At 43.4% G+C, this 18,358-nt stretch overlaps 2 protein-coding genes across 5 annotated transcripts in view; one reads left to right on the top strand and one right to left on the bottom strand.

The window, feature by feature from the left end:
* The window catches only part of PFKM (phosphofructokinase, muscle), a 42,990-nt gene extending 27,741 nt beyond the window's left edge, over positions 1–15,249 (bottom strand). The window contains exon 1 of the mRNA XM_055318874.1: positions 15,021–15,249. The gene's annotated coding sequence lies outside the window, so the exon portion shown is untranslated. The remainder of the gene's footprint in view (positions 1–15,020) is intronic.
* The window catches only part of SENP1 (SUMO specific peptidase 1), a 52,139-nt gene continuing 47,539 nt past the window's right edge, over positions 13,759–18,358 (top strand). Inside the window, exons 1-2 of one of the 4 annotated variants that reach the window (XM_055318880.1) lie at positions 13,759–14,058; positions 18,289–18,336. In XM_055318880.1, the coding sequence (XP_055174855.1) occupies positions 18,333–18,336 (4 nt within the window). In that variant the 5' untranslated portion in view covers positions 13,759–14,058; positions 18,289–18,332. The other 3 variants (XM_055318878.1, XM_055318877.1, XM_055318879.1) reach the window with 3 other exon arrangements.

Here is an 18,358-nt window from a genome sequence, read left to right as displayed (position 1 = left end):
TGTTAGATTTATTCCTAAGTATTTCATTTTGGGGGCACTAACATAAATGGTAGTGTGTTTTAAATTTCAAATTCCACCTGTTCGTTGTTGTGTATAGAAAAGCAATTGACTTTTGCATATTAACCTCTATCCTACAACCTTCCTACACCCACTAATTAGTTCCAGGAATTTTTCATCAATTCTTTCAGATTTTCTGTATAAACAATCATATCACCTATGAACAAAAATAGTTTTTTGTCTACCTTCTCAGTCATTATACTTTTTATTTTTTTATTTTTATTTTTTGCTTTTACAAATGTGTTTATTTCCTTGTGTACATTATACTTTTTATTACCTTTTCATCATTTGTTGCCTTAGCTAGGACTTTTAGCACAATGTTGAAAAGAAGTGGTGAGAGGATGCATTCTTGCCTTGTATTTTATCTAGTGGGAAAGCTTTCAATTTCTCAACATTAAGTACGAAGTTAGCTATAGGTTTTCATTGATAGTTTTTATTAGGTTGAAACAGTTACCCTATACTAATATACTGAAAAATCTCATCATGAATGGGTGTTGGATTTTGTCAAATATTATTTGTGTTTATTGATAAGATTATGTGATTTTTCTATTTTGATCTGTTTATCTGATGAATTATATTGATTTTCAAATGTTGAACCAGCCTTGAATACCTGGGATAAAATGCTTTTGATCATGGTATATAATTCTTTTTATTCTTTTTTGGATTCGATTTGCTAATATTTTGTTGAGGATTTTTATATCTGTTCATAAGAGATAGTGATCTGAAGTATTCTTTTTAGTATCTTTGTATGGTTTTGGTATTATGGTAATGCTGGCCACATAGAAGATTTAGAAGTATTTTTTCTGCTTCTATTTTCTGAAAGAGATTGTAGAAAACTGGCAAGATTTCTTCCTTACATCTTTGACAGAATTCACCAGGAATCTATCTGTGACTAGTGCTTTCTCTTTTGAAAGGTTATTAATTCAATTTCTTTAATAGATTTAGGCCTATTCAGATCACCTGTTTCTTCTTGTATGAATTTTGGCACATTTGTCTTTCAAGGAATTGGTCCGTTTCATTTAGGTTATTAACTTTGTGGGCATAGATTTGTTCACAGTAATATTTTATTATCCTTTTATTTTCTCTGGAATCTGTAGTGATGTCCCCTCTTTTATTTCTGATAGGAATTTGTGTCCTCACTCTTTTTTCCTTAGTTAGCCTAGTTAAAGGCTTATAGGTTTTACTGATATTTTCAAAGATCTGGCTTGTGTTTTCATTGCTTTTTTTTTTTTTTCAAATTTATTGATTTCTGCTCTAATTCTTTTTTTCCCCTTGGAGTTAGGGGGCAGAGGAAGAGGGAAAGAGACAATCTTACACAGGCTCCACATCCAGCACAGAGTCACACCTGGGGCTCAACCTCATGACCCTGAGAACATGACCTGAGCTGAAATAGAGACCTTCAATTAACTGAGCCACCCAGGTGCCCAATTTCTGTTCTAATTCTTTTTAAAAAAAATTTTTTTTATTTATTTATGATAGTCACACAGAGAGAGAGAGAGAGAGAGGCAGAGACACAGGCAGAGGGAGAAGCAGGCTCAATGCACCGGGAGCCCCACGTGGGATTCGATCCCGGGTCTCCAGGATTGCGCCCTGGGCCAAAGGCAGGTGCCAAACCACTGCGCCACCCAGGGATCCCTCTGTTCTAATTCTTATTATCTCGCTTTTCTGCTTACTTTGGATTTAATTTGCTCTTTTCTTATGGTTTCCCAAGTTGGAAACTGATTATTCATGTTGGACCTTCTTCTTTTCATATGTGTGTGTGTGTGTGTATATATGTATATATATATATATATATATATATATATATATATATTCAATGCTATAAATTTCCCTTTAAGTACTGCTCCCACTGCATCCAACAAATTTTGCCAAGTTGTGTTTTCATTTTCATTTAGTTCAAAATGTTTTTTAAATTTCCCTTAAGATTTCTTCTCTGATTTATGTGTGTTTTATGTGTTGTTAAATCCTTACATATTTGGGTGTTCTCCAGTTATCTTTCTGTTACTGATTTCTAGTTTAATTCCATTGTGGTCTGAGAGCAGACATTGTAGGATTTCTGTTCTTTTAGTTAAGGTGTATTTGATGGCCCAGAATGTGGTCATTCATTTCACTCACTTATAAACATACATAAATATATACAGCTGACCCGTGAACAACACTGGTTTAAATTATGCAGGTCTACTTATATGGAGTTTTTTTTTTTTACAGTACTGTAATTGTATTTATTTTCCTCATGATTTTCTTAATAGTATTATCTTTTCTATAGCTTACTTTATTGTGAGGATACAGCATATAATACATATAACATATAAAATATCTGTCAATCAACTGTTTATGATACTGATAAGATTTCCAGGAACAGTAGGCTATTAATAGTTAAATTTGGGAGGAATCAAAAGTTATACATGGATTTTCAACTGTGCCCTTAACCCTCACATTGTTCAAGAGTAAGCTGTATAGATATGATATGTATATGAGTTTACATAATTAAATATATTGTTGCTATTATTACTTTTAACAACTTATTATCTGCTAGATTAACTAGAAACAAGAAAAATAAAAGTTTTTACTTTATCTTCATGTTTTCATTTTTTTAATTTTTATTTATTTATGATAGTCACACACACACACACACAGAGAGAGAGAGAGAGAGAGAGAGGCAGAGACACAGGCAGAGGGAGAAGCAGGCTCCATGCACCGGGAGCCCAATGTGGGATTCGATCCCGGGTCTCCAGGATCGCACCCTGGGCCAAAGGCAGGCGCCAAACCGCTGCGCCACCCAGGGATCCCATGTTTTCATTTTTTGATGTTCTTCCTTTCTTTACATAGGTCCAAGTTTCTGACCCATGTTATGTTCCTTCTTTTTAAAGAGCTTCTTTAACATTTCTTGCAAGGCAGGTCTACTGGCAACAAATTTCCTCAAATTGTCTGAAAAAGTCCATTTCTTCACTTTTAAAGGATAATTTTTCAGGGTACAGAATTTTAGGTTGGTGATATTTTCTCTTAACATTTCAAATGTTTCATTCCATGTTCTTCTTGGTTGCATGGTTCCAGAGAAGTCGGATGTAATTTTTATCTTTGTTCTTCTATAGGTAAGGTGTTTTTTCCCCTGGCTTCTTTTGCTACTTTATCTTTGATTTGCTGTAATTTGAAAATGATATGTCTAGGTGTAGGGGGTTTTGTCTTTATTTTTAGCATAAATGTCTGAGCTTCCTAAGTCTGTGGTTTGATGTCTGACACTAATTTGGAGAAACTCTCAGTCATTATTGTTCCAAATATTTCTTCTGTTCTTTTATCTCTTTCTTTCCTCCATTTGGTATTCCTAATTTGTGTATATTACATCTATTGTAGATGTCCCAGAGTCCTTGGGTATTCTGTTTTCTTCAGTATTTTCTTTTCTTTTTGGTTTTTGAGAATTTATTGATAAATTCTGTAGTTCAGAGTCTCTCCTCAGCAATGTCCAGTGTACTATTTAATACCAAAGGCATTCTTCATATCTGTTACAATGATTGTTTGTTCATCTCTGGCATTTCTTTTTCGCTCTTTTTTAGGATTTCCATCTGTCTACTTACATTGCCCCTCTGTTTTGCATGCTATTTTATTCATTAGAGTCCTCAACACATTATCATAGGTGTTTAAAATCCCTAGTCTGCTAATGCCCTGCTATGTTTGGTTCTGATGTTTGCTCCATCTCTTCAAATTGTATTTTTTGTCTTTTTATATGCCTTGTAATTTTTTCCTGATAGCCAGACATGAGGTAATGGGTAAAAGGAAGTACTGTAAATTGCCCTTCAGTAATGTGGTGGTAAGATGCGGTGAGGAGAGGAAGCAATCTATAGTCCAATGATTAGATTTCAATCTCTGCCCCAAGACTGTGAACTTGACAAAAGTTTCTCAGGTTTTACTCCCTAGGTAGTTCTAGAAAGGCTAGAGTGGACTGGAGTTGGGTATTTATCTCCCTCAAGTGGGTTAGGCTCTGAGAAAACCCCAGTAAGTTAGGCACTGGTTAATTAGTTTCCTGTGAAGGCGGGGCTTGTTAACAAGAAAGGAATGCTCTGTTGTATTCCAAACAGTTCCTTTTCTTCTCCCGTTTTGGAAGCCCTAGGGGGGGTTTCTTTGATATTTACTGTGAGAATCGGGTTGAGCTCCTGAAAGGAAATCTCACAATATTGTGTAGAATCCCTTTGACTGGACCCCCTGCGTTTTTTAACTCTCAGAATGGTCTACACTGAGCCTTCAGCAACTTGTTAATTACAGTTCAGGTTTTCCTACAGCATCACTGGTTCCAAGAATGTTCCCATTCATGGGTCTCTGCTCTAGTAAGCCGTGAGGAACTGTACTTGCTGGTCTGTCTCTCCAACTTTGGGGCTAGCGGTTTGCCCTTTCTTATGGATCCAGGAATTGTTAATTTTTCAGTCTTTTCACTTACTCATTGCTAGGATGGAGTGGTGACTTGTAAGCTACTTAGGAGGAACTCTAAAGTCCAGATTATACACTTGAAACGGGTGAATTTTATATGTGAATTATATCTCAATAAAGATGTTAAAGAGTTTTGGAAAAGGAAAAGTTGGAAAAGCTTCCCACAACATTCTAGAGTTTCTAACTCCCAACACAGGTTGAAATTTGAGAGGCAATCTATTCTTTACCCCTTCTACACAATATCAACTTTTTAAAAAGATTTTAAAGTAATCTCTACACCCAATGTGGGGCTCAATTTGCAACCCCAAGATCAAGAGTCACATGCTCTACCAGCTGAGCCAGCCAGGGTCCCCTACCCAAAACCAACTCTTTTTTTTCAGCAGCAGATATTATTTTTTATTTAAATTCAATTAATTAACACATAATGTATTATTAGTTTCAGAGGTAGAGATCAGTGATTCATCAGTCTTATTTTTTTTAAGATTTATTTATTTATTTGTTCATGATAGACACAGAGAGAGAAAGAGAGGCAGAGACATTGGCAGAGGGAGAAGCAGGCTCCATGCCAGGAGCCCGACACGGGACTCGATCCCGGGACTCCAGGATTGCGCCCTGGGCGGAAGCCAGGCGCTAAACCCCTGAGCCACCCAGGGATTCCCCATCAGTCTTATATAATACCAGGTGCTCATTGCATCATGTGTCCTCCTTACTGTCCATCACCCAGTTACACTAATCCCCCATACTCCTCCCCTCCAGCAACCCTCAGTTTGTTTCCTATGATTAAGAGTCTGTTATGGTTTGTCTCCCTCTCTGATTTCATCTTATTTCTTTATGATCCTGTTTTGTTTCTTAAAATTCCACATGAGTGAGATCGTATGATAATTGTCTTTCTCTGATTGACTTATTTTTTTAAGATTTTATTTATTTATTCATGAGAGACAGAGAGAGAGAGGCAGAGACATAAACAGAGAGAGAAGCAGGTTCCATGCAGGGAGCCCTATGTGGGACTCAATCCTGGGACCCTGGGATCACATCCTGGGCCGAAGGCAGGGCTGAGCCATCCAGGCATCCCATTATTGGCTTATTTTGCTTAGCATAATACCCTCTAGTTCCATCCACATTATGCAAATGGCAAGATTTAATTTTTTTTGTGGGTTGAGTAGTTTCCATTGTGTGTGTGTGTATAAAATCTTCTTTATCCATTTATCTGTCAATGGACATCTGTTTCCGTAAGTTTGGCTATTGTGGACATTGCTACTATAAACATTGGGATGCAAGTATCCCTTTGGATCACAACATTTGTGTCCTTTGGGTAAATACCTAGTAGTGCAATTGTGGGCCATAGAGTAGCTCTATTTTCAACTTTTTGAGTAACTCCGTACTATTTTCCAGAGTGGCTGCACCAGCTTGCATTCCCACCAACAGTGCAAAAGGGTTCCCCTTTCTCCACATCTTTGCCGACTTCTGTCATTTCCTGACTTGTTAATTTTAGCCATTCTCACTGGTGTGAGGTAGTTATCTCATCATGATTTTGATTTATATTTCCCTGATGCTAAATGATGTAGAGCATTTTTCCAGTGTCTTTTGGCCATTTGTATGTCTTCTTTGGAGAAATGTCTGTTCATGTCTTCTGCCCATTTCTTGATTGGATTATTAATTTTTTGGGTGTTGAGTTTGATAAGTTGTTTATAGATTTTGGATACTAGCCCGTTATCTGATAAGACATTTGCAAATATCTTCTCCCATTCTGTCGGTTCTCTTTTGGTTTTGTGAACTGTTTCCTTTGCTATGCAAGAGCTTTTTATCTTGGTGAAGTCTAAATAGTTCATTTTTGCCTTTGTTTTCCTTACCTTTGGAGACTTGTCTAGCAAGAAGTAGTTTTGGCCGAGATCACAGAGGTTTGCTGCCTGTGTTCTCCTTTAGGATTTTGATGGATTCCTGTCTCACATTTAGGTCTTTCATCCATTTTGAGTCTATTTTTTGTGTATGGTATAAGGAAATGGTCCAGTTTCACTCTTCTGCATGTGGCTCAAAGCCAACTCTTAAATATTTGTTGAAAGTGTTTTTAATGAATTATTGCATTAATCAGTCTACCTTAATTAGGTGAAAGCAAGGAAATGTCACTGTTACTCATAGCCTTATTCAAAGACACTTGATCCTTTAGATTCCTTTTTGTGTCCAGGGATCAGTCATCTGGAGTTCCTGGAAAACTATATAAGCAGAAATCAAGGAAATATCTCAAAAGGCTCTTTGGAAACCTTCAGGTCAGTTGTGAGTGAGAGTCCCAGAAAAGAAGGATTTTCTCAGAAGTACTTAGGCCTTGCTTATGTCATCTTAGTACTATCTCCAAACTTGAAGATGTTATTTTCTGAGAATTAAACTAGTAAAAACCAACACAAAATAGAGACAGCTGATGGAAGAAAAACATCATGTTAAGAAAAGCCATAAATGTCTTCTTTATAAGAATCTTAGGAAATCTCTATTCATTATTAATTCATACATTCAATAAATATTTATTGAGGACTCATTATGTGCCAGTCACTGTACCAGGTACTGAGTTATAATAAACTCTCATGGAGTTTAAAATCTAGAGGGACTGGGCAGCCCCGGTGGCTCAGCGGTTTAGCGCTACTGCAGCCCAGGGCCTGATCCTGGAGACCCGGGATCGAGTCCCACATCAGGCTCCCTCCATGGAGCCTGCTTCTCCCTCTGCTTGTGTCTCTCTCTCTCTCTCATGAATAAATAAAATCTTAAAAAATAAATAATAAAATAAAATAAAATAAAATAAAATAAAATAAAATCTAGAGGGACTAACAAGGGTTTAGTTATTTCACTGGACCTGCGATATAATTGAAGAAACCAGTACTCCAATTAACAATTATAATGTACCAATTTCTTGTGACTGAACCCAAAAGAAGAAGGTCAGCTGGACTGAGAAGGCCATGTGGTTAAAATCCACCATTTTGGGCAGCCTGGGTGGCTCAGTGGTTTAGCACCACCTTCAGCCCAGGGCCTGATCCTTGGAGACCTGGGATCGAGTCCTACGTCGGTCTCCCTGCATGGAGCTGCTTCTCCCTCTGCCTGTGTCTCTGCCTCTCTCTCTCTCTCTTTCTCTCTCCTTCTCTCTCTCCCTCTCCGTGTCTCTCATTAATAAATAAAATATTTTTTAAAAATCCACTATTTCTTCTATCTTGTACTATCTGGTGATGGTCTTCCTGTTTTCAGCATGTCAGGAAAAGCCAATATGCACAGAGAAAAGCCAAATAATATCTCACCTTATATGTCATACCCTGGTACCAAACAATAAAAGATATATTCTCTATATTGATCTTCAGAGTACAGACAAGTATTTAGAAGGTGCCTGTCTTTGGCCCAGCGCGTGATCCTGGAATCCCGGGATCGAGTCCCACATCGGGCTTCCTGCATGGAGCCTGCTCCCCCTCTGTCTGTGTCTCTGCCTCTCTCTGTCTCTCATGAATAAATAAAATCTTTAAAAAATAAGAATAAAAAAAATACATTTCCCTGGATTGACTGAGAGGCAATTTGATAGAGGACCAACACAGAGTAGGGTGCCCAAAGGGGATGCATAAGATTATCTCTTAATAGAGATTAATATCAATGGAAGATGAAAAAAGTGTTCCGGAAGTTTACTGGTATCCTTGCATATTTGACTGAAAGAAGAGCACCTGAAAGTCTATTTTCTTACTCAATGATCTTCCCAATTCAGTTGACATTTGAAGAGCCCTGAGAGTTTCAGGTCCATGAAAAATCAAATTCTCTGGAGCTAGTCCTGAAAGGTTGGGATCAGATCAATGTTGAATGGCAACTAGGTTGAGATTAAGACAATCTTTACAGAGGCAGAACTCCCATTGATTTTCCTTCAACAACAGAACAGGTCTTGGGTCACTTATAACATGGCATCTATATATGGAGAATCTTGTTTCTGATGCAGAAAACAAGTACATTGGCTTGGAAGAAACCTGGGCTATGGGGAGCGATCACCTCCATGTATCAGTTGCATTCACAGTGTTGGAGAAACATCGCATCCTGGTCTGCATAAACCAGGATATGAGTGGTTTTGACAGTCCTACTGTCAAAGGAACAGAATGGTCCTCAGAATCGGGCAATGCTAGTAACAGATCGCCCAAATGAAGTATGAAATATGGTAGTAAGGTCTTATGCTTCCAGGGAGAAGTGGTAACACAGGGGGCAGATGGGTATAACACTACTATCTTGGTGCACTCCCCCATTTGCAGCATGATAAGTAGTCCTCTCAGGATTCCTGGATTGCCAAGGCCAGTTGTCCATTAGTGGTTAAGAGAGGTGTGTACGGAGGTAGAAGCTCTGGGCCTAGCAGGAGGTTGGATCCGCTGGATCAGAGCCTGACCCACAGAGCTATTGCTGTCCCTGAGCCTTTGTGCTGGATGTCATTGTCTCACGCTCTGGGCTCTCCTGGAATTCTAACCGCAAAGGTTAGGGGCTTAGGTGACACACTCCCAGGCCAGGACCAAATGGCTTCCTTGGGTTGGGAACTGATCCTCCATAGGCCAGAAACATCCACAAATGCACACACTGTGGGGCCTGCCTCATCACAGTACAAGCAGAGCTGGTCTATTCTAAGGGACAGGGAGTCTGAGAAGATAATAACAGCAGCTGCTTCTCCACCAAGTGTGAAATTAGAAATAAAATGTGTTCCATTTTCCATCAGGATTAGAGGTCAGCTTGTCCACACACAGCCTCATGTGGACTGCCTATGGATTCTTCAGGCTGATAGCAGCAGAGGGACACAGGCTAGGGGTTTGGGGTACTGTGGCATCGGTAGCTCTGGGCTCACCCTGCCAACCATGCTGTTTGATGGCATGACTTTCTCACTCATGCTCTGGGTGGAGAAGAGCCAGGCAGTGGCATTTTCCAATCCCGTCAGAGCACATAACCTCTCTTGCCAAGTCATCCTCAACCCAGGAGCCAGATCCTGTCACTCTTCAGTGAGTTCTCACAGCTCAGGAATGGTAAGACCTAGAAGGCACAGCATGATTTGGCTCTTACACTATCTTTATAGTTCACTCCCCAGCTACTCTTCTCTTACTCAAGTTGTACTGGCCTTCTCTGCTCCTCCAATGAGCCAAACTCCTTCTCTCTCTCTTTTTTAAAGATTTTATTTATTTATTCATGAAAGACAGAGAGAGAGAGGTAGAGACACAAGCTGAGCAAGAGCAGGCTCCCTGCAGGGAGCCCGGTGTAGGACTTGATCCCGGGACTCGGGGATCACACTCTGAGCCAAAGGCAGGTGCTCAATTGCTGAGCCACCTAGGCATCCCCAAACTCTTTCTCAATTCAGATCCTACTGCCCCTTTTCCCAAAAAGCTCTTCTTTCCCCTTTTCCTGGCTGATACATACTCCTTTTTCAGGTCTTCCTTAGAAATGGTTTTTCCAACTTTTCACGTCTGCTTACTTACCCTGTTTTTATACTCTGATTATGTGATATTATTTTCACTCTACTAGCATCATTCTAATGATCTGTGTGTGATGATCTGATTGCCATCTTACTCCCACAGGGCTATAAACTTGATGACAGTAAGCAATGTACTTGTTTGCTGCTCTATTCCTAGTGCCAACTACAGTGCCTGACACAGTATGTGCTCAACCACTTTTCTTGGAAGGAGTAAGGAGGGAGGTAGAGAGGAAGAAAGAAAAGGAGGAAGGGAAGAGGGAAGACAGGAGAGGAGGGAGGCAGGCAGGGAGAAAGGCAGAAAAGGAGGAACAGAGGTCCCAATGGGACTAATTGGGAAGACATTTGATTCTCCATCTCTAGTGGGAAAGCTAGAAGGGTTCACTGTAACTCCTACCTGAGTCCTCAGTGTTTAAAGGCAGAAGTTAACATCAGAATTTTGTTTGTGGGATACTGTTGAATTCAAACCACAGAAGAGGCACCAGATAGATCAGAGCTAAGGAGTTCTGAGGTGAGTATTAGGTATAGAGCAACACGAGAATGGGAAAGGCAGGGAAGATAGGGCAAATAAGAAATAATCTATTCAAATCCAAGGAACTGTGGGACAGGGGCACAAGCTGGGCTTATTTCTTGTACCTAGCAGCTATTTATGGATGGGCAAAGCAAGTGTGATTAAAGGGACACCGACTACACACAATTGTCATATACAGATATATATTGCTCCAATATCTTACTAAGTTGGTATTCTTGTGTATAAACCATTTTCTTGTGAGCATGATTAACTCTAGGTTCACTAAAATGAGACTAAATTAAGCTATAGTTTGTGCATCACGAAGCTTAGGACTTTGCGATGGTACCCTGCCAGAGTGAACTCTGCCTAAGGGGTGGTCAGCTGCTCTCTCCCTTTCCTACCTCTCCATGGCATCCTCTTTTGAAATTCAACACTTTGAACGAAAGCTATCCCCCCTGTCTTATGTTATCACCTTCTGATCACAGGCCCCTGGGGGAAAGGGAAAGTGTCTAGCTCATCTTGTCATGTACTATCGTAGAGGAGATGTACTGCTATTGAAGTGCGATGACTGAATGGTAACTGCTTGAAAAAATGATTGAATAAGGATTGCTATAAATTTCACAGGTACTGAGACTGATGACACCAATGAATTGGTTTGCATCTTGAGGAAGACTACTTTCGACTTGAATTTCTTCCTCAAATATGAGCAGTTGGGACTCAGTAAGACATTTTCAAACTGGCAACTATTAGAAAAATGACAAGGTTATGTTCTTTAATGTAATTTTTACAATGTCTCTATCATTTCTAGCATGTTATTGGGCACAACAGTGGGAACTCAAGAAATGTTTGCAATGAACGGACTCCAACACAGATGTATTTCAGTTGAGAGGAAACGGGGAGATGTTTCCAACGTTCCATACAAATTGTTTACAAGTTAAACACTATTTGAAACATACAGGAGAAATTTGTTATTAAATGGATTCCTAAGGTGAGTATATTTTACAATATTTGGAATCACTTTGTAGTATAACTCCTTTGTGTAATCCATTTTTTGAGTTTCATATTTTTATACATCAAGTTTGCTGGTAATAGGATAAACTAGATTAGTGCCTTATAGGCATGAGAAAGCCAACTGAATGGCTACTGATTAAATTGAGCTGTTTTTCATAGAAAGCACTGTCCCTCTTTCTATAGTTTCCCAGATGATCTCCTACTCTCTCTCTGTCTCCCTCATCCTCCCCCCCCACACACAAATTTTCTCCTCTGTGTTTTAATTCATATTTCAAATTTGGTAGTTGTATCCTAATTTATAATGTATGCATAAACTTCATTTTCCACCTTTTCCCACCCCCTTGTTTAACCACATGCCTCACCATTTTTCAAAATAGGTATGCCTTCCATGGTGGTTGGATCATCCACAGCATGTAGAGGCTTCAAGTCGTCTGTCTCAGGTGGTGGCTTTTGTATGAGCATGCTGGAAGTTGAAGCTCCCCCAGCTGAGAAGCAATATTTCTAGGTCACCCTCAAGGTGGGACTCAGGGAAGAGAGTGTGACTTATTCTCTTTCATTTCCTCTGTAACTCTCAGCTGTTCAGGGCCTTTTCCCCCCATAATCCATTGAAAAATTAGAGAAGCGATGACCCCTCTCAATAACTATCTTACCTTAAAAAAAGGTTCTATTCCTTTGACATAAATGAGAGAAAAGCAGAACGTGCAACTAGCTACTCTGAGCATGTGGTGGAATAGAAAGCCATTTTTCTTGGGACACTAGGTTAAAGGTCTTAGAGTGTCGATTACAGTTGTAACAAGGACTCTTGACAGACGGGCCCACAAAAGACAGAGAAGTCAACTACCCGCTCACATGCTATAAATCCTGTTCTTCCTCAACTCCCAGGTCCATCCTTCTTACCTGCCTGGGCCTACTCCCACAGATCAGACCAAAATCTCGCCTGATACCCGTATGAGGAAGAGACATGACTCAGAGGTAAATATTTTACTACAGTGGAGATGGAACGGATAAAGTCAATTGGCCCCTAACACCTACATTTAGACCAGTAAGTGTCTCATCTTGCCTTGAAACTCCCTGCAAGAGAACCCATTGTCCTTGGAGTGTGATCAGGAGACCATGGTACCTGTGCTCTGAGGAGTCCTGACTAACCCGCGGGACTGAATCACACACATGAAAAATTTCAGATGAAATTCCTCTTTACTCATGGCTGTATTTCTCCTAGAAATAGAGATGCAGTTTAATCCATATGAACAGATCTGTGGAACGATGGAGTTGGGACAAAACGGTCATGGGCCAGGTACTGCCCCGTCCTGAAGGCCTTGGGACATGACCACATAAAATATCAGCACAGGAAGTGGTACAAATAACATACTTTTATGCATTTGACAGGGCAAGAGCTCCTGGATTCAGTGAGCATCTAGGTAAGAGGTGGGGCCCCTCCCCCAGAGGCTCCCCTGCTCTAAGGCTGCGCTCAGACCCGGGAGGTTTCCTAAGTGTTTCTCTGGGATGCCCGGATGGCCCAGCGGTTTAGCGCCTCCCTTCGGCCCAGGCTGCGACCCTGGAGACCCGGGATCGAGTCCCACATTGGGCTCCCTGCAGGGAGCCTGCTTCTGTCCTCTGCCTCTCTCGAATAAAGGAATAAAAAAAAAATTTTTTTTTTAGAAGCATTTCTCCAAGACTCCTAGATTCTAGGGTCAAGAGGCCAAGCTGAAGGACTTGGTAAAAAGTCTGAATGAACCAACATATTTCTCCCCATTATTTCCTTTTTAAAAGCAGGGCTGGGGGTGGGGGCAGCCCGGGTGGCTCAGCGGATTAGCGCCGCCTTGAGCCCAGGGCGTGACCTTGGAGACCCGGGATCGAGGCCCACGTCGGGCTCCCCGTGGGGAGCCTGCTTCTCCCTCTGCCTGCGGCTCTGCCTCTCTCTCTCTCTCACTCTCTGTGTGTGACTCTCATGAGTAAATCCATAAATAAAATCTCACGGACTACACGTCAGTCACCTCAGCCACCTCAGCCAGAGGGCCACCGCCTGGGCCATTCAGTCCTTCACAGGGTGACCGACACCCGCGTCTCCGGCGGACCCTGCCGGAGCTCCCCTCACACCTCTGCCCAGGTTTCGAACTCCCTCCGAGTCCTGCCAAGTTCTCCGTGTTTCCGGAGCCTGACCTAAGCTAATCCTAAAAAAAAAAAAAAATATGCTGCCTTTTTTCCCCCCTTTTTCCTTTTTCCCAATGGCCATTCGAGCATAACGTGACGTAAAAGCGTCCAGGACTGCAAGTTAGGAAACTTGTTTCGTCGTCCCACATTTGCCGTGCCCTTCGCGGCCGTGGGAGAGGACGTGCCCCTCCCCGAAACGGCTCGCCTCGCCCGCTTCCCACAGCTACTGTAAGCACCACCGCTGCGCGAGTCTCCGTGAAGCCCGATGCCGCGCTCGCTCCGGCTCTCAGGTCTGCGTCCGTCCCGGGGGCCGCACGTTCCCGCCGACCGCGGGCGGGCCACGGCGGAAAGCTGCCATGGAAACCGGAGCGAACGCAGAACTCGCCCAGCGGAACCAGAAGACGGCGCGCCAGGGGCTCGAGGGAACAGAGAAGAGCGAAGGACGACGGCTGCACTAATAGTAACCCCGGGAACGGGAACGGGAACGGGACGGGAAGGAGAAAAACCCCCAAACTGAAAGGGGAACAGGGGAACTCTGCCTTCAGCCTTGGGCGCTGCTCGGGCCTGGCCGCACTGCGCAGGCGTTCCCCGGGTCCTCCACTCTGCTCTTTGACCTCCCGCCCCCTCCCCCCCTTTCCCCTCCCCCGCCCCCTCCGCCGCCGCCGCCGCCGCCGCAGCTGCAGCCACCGGGCGGCTCTTCCGGTGCTGTGGAGGCTGTTCCGGTTCGCGGCGGTTCCCGGGTTTTGCGTTCCGCGCCCGGCCGGAAACCCCTTCGCATAGCAGCCGGTTCCGGTTCGGTGAGTGGCGGCGGGAAGCTGGGGGAGGGGTGAGGATGGAGGGAGCCTGGGCCGGGAGGCAGCGCCGGGCCGGGCCCAGCGGGCTGGGCCGGGCCGGGCGGAAGCGGGGGGGGCTGTGGGGCCGGCGCTCTTTCCTCCGCCCCGCCCCCTGGGACCCCCTCCCCTCCCCCCCGCGCGCCCCGGGCCGCGCTCCGGCGGGCGGCCGTTAAGTCGGCTTCCCGAGGCCGTTCCCTCAAGGCCCCTTTCTCCTGGGCCGGGGAGAGGCCCGACTCCCCGCTCCCGCCCTCCTCGGCGCCGTGACCTCGGGCCCCGCATCCCGGGGCGCCGTGCCGGGGAGAAAGGCCGGGCGGGATCCGGGGGCGCCCCCGCCCGGGCCGGGGCTCGTGTCGCGGGGGGGGGGGGGCGCGCTGCGCGGCGGGAAGCTCCGCTCTCCCGGACACCTGCTTCCCCTCCCGCCTCCCTCGAGACCTCGGTGGCCCTTCTCTCGACTACTTGTGCGTCTCGCGTAAACGTTCCTGCAACTCTCTTACTCGGCGGTGTCCTCCCCCGAGGTGGGATGACCGCTTAGTGTCGCCACCGCAGACACGGGCTATGCGCACCCCGGTGCCCGCCGCGGTCCGCTTACCTGGCTCATCGCCTCCGGGTAATTGCCCCCGAACCGTCTCTCCGTCTCGGTGAACCCCCAGCGCGATCCCTCCTGGACAGGTGCCCGGCTTGTCTTGAGCTTGGTGATTTCTGTTTATCGGTGCCTCTGCAGTATTTTCCCTATCTTGTGTGCAAGGACTTAAGCTCCTTTATCACTTTGGAGTCAGCCTTTATTATTAAGGCCGTTTCATCCCACGCTGGGCACACTTGGGTGGGGGTGGGGTGGGGGTGGGGGTGCCCGTGAAGTTTGTCATGGAGCCTTCTTTCCCCAGGCTGCCCACCTATTTGGCTGAGGGCCTTTGTTCTAATTGGATGGCGCGCGTGCAGTAGGATCCCATCGGCTCCTAAATCTTCGTCCTGTGCAGGGATGACTCGTGCTGAGCGCTCCTGCTGGAGGACAGGTTCCCCTGCCTTTGAAATTACAGTCCCCGGGAAGCCTCGAGCATCTCTCTTCAGCACGGTCCCTTCCAACTTAGAGATCTTCCAACTTAGAGATCCCTTCTCTCCCCGCCCCCCACCCCCGCCTCCCCTCCCCAGTCCCATTCCCCCCCCCATTGAAGCCTCATTCCCCCCCCCCTTTTTTTTTAATCTTGGGAAGTCTCATTCTTCTTTTTTTTTTTTTTTTGCCCAATTCCCATTGATTATCCCGCCTGCAAACATGGTCTTCTATGTCACCCGTCAGCGGAGTTAAATCTGGAGGGAGCAGAATGGATTAAAAAACAGGTTCTCCCACTTAGGGCTAAGGTGATGTAACCCTCTGACTACTGCTTTGAAAAGTCTCTTCCTCTCCTTTACGGGACTCCCACGCCTCCTGCCAGCTGCACCAGCTTTACTTTTCTTGCTAGGAGTGATCTGTTGATGGATCCAGTTTCCCCCTTTCCCCCTCCCCCCGGGACACAGTGAGTGTTTGCAGCAGCAGCAGCAGCAGCAGCAGCAGGGACCGGTTCTTGACTCATCTTCGTGTGCCTAGTGCCTCGCGTGTAACTGGCGCACACGGAATGTCCGTGTCCTGGAGGGGTGGAATGCTTAGTGTTTTAAGGGGCTTGAGTGTTAAGGCGTTAGTCTAAGTGGGGGAGATTATAGACACAAATAGGAGAGACCCGGACACACGATGATATGCTGCAAACTGTATCATACACACAGAGTTGAGATCACTTCCACGCCCTTCTCGTATCATAAATTATTCTAACCACATTTGGTCCTGGATAAAGCCAATTGCCTCTCCTCAGTCTGTATACTTTCTAGTAACTAGCCATCGTAACTGTAAACATTCTCTTTTATAACCACTTCTTCGCCTGTAAGATTATACATATTTTGCTATACCTGTTACATTCTGATACTGTCAGGACTTGGCCATCTTTTCTCTCTTTCTCTCTCTCTCTCTCTCTCTCTCTTTCAGATTTCCTAATATTTTGTGTTCAGCCATTAACTTGACTTCACCTGAATACCTGTAACAGCTTATATTCTTTCAGTAAATTAATGACCAGTGCAAACCAGGAACCGTTATTAGGATACTTTTCTTAAAATGGAAACATTCTTAGGCTCGCGGGAATTTGGTGTCACCAGATCTAGCATTTCATGATCTAGCATTTCATGTTGAGTCTTGGAGCAAAATATCTCTACTTCTAATGTAAATGCAAGTGGCAAAAAGAAACTAACATAAGCACATGGAAGAAGCTGGGTGTATTTGTATTAAAATGTAAATGTGAGTCTTTTAATTATTAAAATTATGAAACAGCGTGGAATCCCCCAGGACCATCCCCCAGAGAATTACTTTCATTTTGCCAAAGCGTATGAATCCTTGATGAAGATCTGTTAAAGGATACTAAGTTTTGTGGTGTTTGTTGAAAACACATTTGCTTGGGAGTTAAGGTGCCCTGGATTTTTATCTTCCTTTGCCCCCATCTATGTGATTCCAGGAAAATCACTTAACCTGTCTGGACATAGTCTGTAAAATTCTTTAATTTCTTGCTTCCTTCCCTCTACAGCTATCTTAACAATACAAAGGAAGTAACTTGGGACTGTTCTACTAGGCACCACAGTTTTAAATTGGCATTCTCCTTAAATCAAGAAAAAAGGCTAGAGAGGACACGTATGAAATAGCCTAAAGGGGTGAAATGAGAAAAAGCCACTGCTAGTTTACTGGTTGATGGGATTTTTTTTCCCCCTTAATTTAAAATGGAAGAAGGGGAAAAAAAATAACCTGGAGAATTTCCAAATAGAAGCCTTTTCTTAAGTTGAGCATTTGGGAATGTACTCGAAGCCTAAATATAAGGCTTAAGTTATTTGGGAATCCTCCCCAACGAGGCTCGTAATCAGATGATTACTCTGCTTAGTCTGTAGCTATGCCAAGAAAAGCTCAAGCCGGCTTTCTTTGTGTGTTATTGCGCTCATAAGGAATACCTATTATCATTATCTGGTCTCAATAGTGGATTGAAGCCCTGATACTGATACAGGTATTGATAAAGTTGATGATAAACTAAAGTTGATGAAGTGCTCAATCTTCTTAAAAATATAAGATTATGATTATAGTAAGTGTGAGTATTACCATCCCTAGTTTCCTCTTAGACGTGCCAAGAAGCTTATGTGCCGATGGTATGTTTATTATCCGAGTTCCAAGTAGTTAGGTTTTTAAATTTCTTTTGGGGGCGGGGGCGGATTAGGTACATCAGAGGAAAAAATAATTTCATGTAGGCAAAAGGACTTTGGTTTGTAACAATTTGATTAATGATGGGAGAAAAAGTACAACTGAGAAGTATTCCTTGATTGTTCTCAGAATATCAGTAGCTTTATGTTTGGCTGCTGACTAAAACATATGGAAGAGAAGTCTAATGGGATCACCCTAAGATCTATTACTTGTTTATAAAATGGTTTAGCATGTGGTAATACAGCAGTGGGTTGCAAAGAATTTCTAGGTTGTAATTTCAGTGCAGTCCCTGACTAACTTTATGAGCATATGCAAATTAATCTCCAAAGGGTTGGCACTCCCAACTCCTTGATGTAATAGTCTGTGATTCTGGGAGTAGTCCATAATTGCTGTTTAATATAACTCAGGGTTCAGAAATGTTTGGAATCGCCTCCTCTAGTTTTAGTTTCTATTCTCTTCCCATCAAGTCATCTCTCCTTACCACCTTATAGTTTTCTCTACAAAGAACACAAATGTCACTTGGGAGTGACTTCCTGTTCTATAATTATATGAAGGAGGTGTTTCAGTATGTAACATTTCTGTTTTCTGTCTTCTTTCATAGGACTTTGTATCTTTGCTAACGTCAGTGATGTGAAAAGACCTGACATGGGTAAGTCTGACTATGAAGTAGT

The sequence above is a fragment of the Nyctereutes procyonoides genome, unplaced genomic scaffold, assembly GCF_905146905.1.
Source record: "Nyctereutes procyonoides isolate TBG_1078 unplaced genomic scaffold, NYPRO_anot_genome, whole genome shotgun sequence".
NCBI lineage: Eukaryota > Metazoa > Chordata > Mammalia > Carnivora > Canidae > Nyctereutes > Nyctereutes procyonoides.
The sequence above is the reverse complement of the archived record's forward strand: the minus strand, read 5'-3'. Positions and strand labels throughout refer to the sequence as shown.